General features: G+C 47.2%; 1 protein-coding gene across 1 annotated transcript; it reads left to right on the forward strand.

Moving 5' to 3' along the window:
• Positions 1-171: 171 nt before the first annotated feature.
• On the forward strand, positions 172-1350 carry LOC106806053 (RNA-directed DNA polymerase from mobile element jockey-like). The gene has a single exon (XM_014807895.1). It carries the CDS (start codon positions 172-174, stop codon positions 1348-1350), a length of 1179 nt encoding a protein of 392 aa, XP_014663381.1.
• The last annotated feature ends 208 nt before the right edge of the window (positions 1351-1558 follow it).

The raw sequence follows: 1558 nt of genomic DNA on the forward strand, positions 1-1558 counted from the left end.
TTTGGCGTTACATTAAGTCAAAGAGGAATGACGGCTCAGGTGTTTCCCCAATTCGTGAAGGCAGCAGGCTAGTTAGCGACCCTCGTACTAAGGCCGAACTTTTAAATAAACAGTTTCAATCAGCCTTCACCAAGGAGGATACAGAGAACGTTCCGTCAGACATACCCAGCTATGTTAGACCTGGTGATAAGCGTCCAGTTGTTACTTCAACGTCTAAATCCGTCGAAGGCCAGTGGCCCAGACTACATTGCTAATAGGCTACTCAAGGAAGCAGCACATGAGATTGCCCCAATACTCACTGCAATATTCCAACAATCATATGAGCATGGTGAACTACCAGCAGATTGGAAGGAAGCCAGGGTTACCCCAGTATTCAAGAAAGGTGACCGGAATGCCAGTGAGAATTACCGACCAGTATCATTAACCTGTGTGTCGTGCAAACTTATGGAGCACGTCGTAAGCCGCCATATCATGGACCACCTTGATCGCTATAAGATCCTCTCAGCCTACCAGCATGGCTTCCGTAAGCTTCACTCAAGCGCTTCTCAGTTCCTGATGACCACCCACGACTTCTTGAGTTTCTTTGATCGTAAGGTTCAGGTGGATGTTGCAGTATTAGACTTTAGTAAAGCTTTTGACACCGTAACCCACCTGCGACTCATGAAGAAATTACATCAGTATGGCATCAGGGACACAAGCTTAACATGGATCAAGGAGTTTCTCAGCGACCGGACCCAACAAGTCGTCATTGATGAAGTTTCATCGGATAAGGTGAAGGTGGAGTCTGGGGTACCTCAAGGCACTGTCTTGGGCCCTCTACTCTTCTTACTCCACATTAATGACCTTCCTGACGCCGTCGTATCCCAAGTGAGGCTATTCGCCGACGATTGCCTGATCTACAGAGAGATCCGATCGATCGCTGACCAGATAGAGCTCCAGCGAGACCTGGAACGCCTTCACGACTGGGCATTAACTTGGGGCATGCGATTCAATACAAAGAAGTGTAACATACTCCGAATCCATCGACGAGCTGGTACTCCATTGTCCTTCTTCTACGAGTTGGATAAGCATATCTTAGAGGAAGTGACCACCACTAAGTACCTCGGCCTGAACTTCTCTTTCAACCTAAAATGGGACGACCACATCAGTGCGATTTGCGCAAAGGCCAACAGCACACTTGGTTTTCTACGCCGCAACTTGAAATTTGCTCCAAAAACACTCAAAAAGGTTGCATATAAGTCATTAGTTCGCTCAAAATTGGAATTCGCATCTATTGTTTGGGATCCTTTCCTGGTCAAAAACATTGATGTTGGAAAAAGTTCAGAGAAGGGCAGCCAGGTTCGTATGTAGAGACTACCGGCGTGACAGTAGCGTTACTGAAATGCTAGGAACTCTGAATTGGCCTTCTCTTACTCAGCGGCGGAGCGATCAGCGCATAGCATTCATGAAGAAGATGTCTTCTTCAGTGGCGGTACCAGCAGATCAGTATACCAAACCTGGACCCCAGCGAACACGCAGTAAGAACAGTCAGAAACTTCAAACAGTGCGAGTCAACACC

This window comes from Priapulus caudatus, unplaced genomic scaffold, assembly GCF_000485595.1.
Source record: "Priapulus caudatus unplaced genomic scaffold, Priapulus_caudatus-5.0.1 Scaffold139, whole genome shotgun sequence".
Lineage (NCBI taxonomy): Eukaryota > Metazoa > Priapulida > Priapulimorpha > Priapulimorphida > Priapulidae > Priapulus > Priapulus caudatus.

Coding starts and splice junctions, on each gene's coding strand:
- LOC106806053 (XM_014807895.1), top strand. CDS start 172: ATGTTAGACCTGGTGATAAGCGTCCAGTTGTTACTTCAACGTCTAAAT.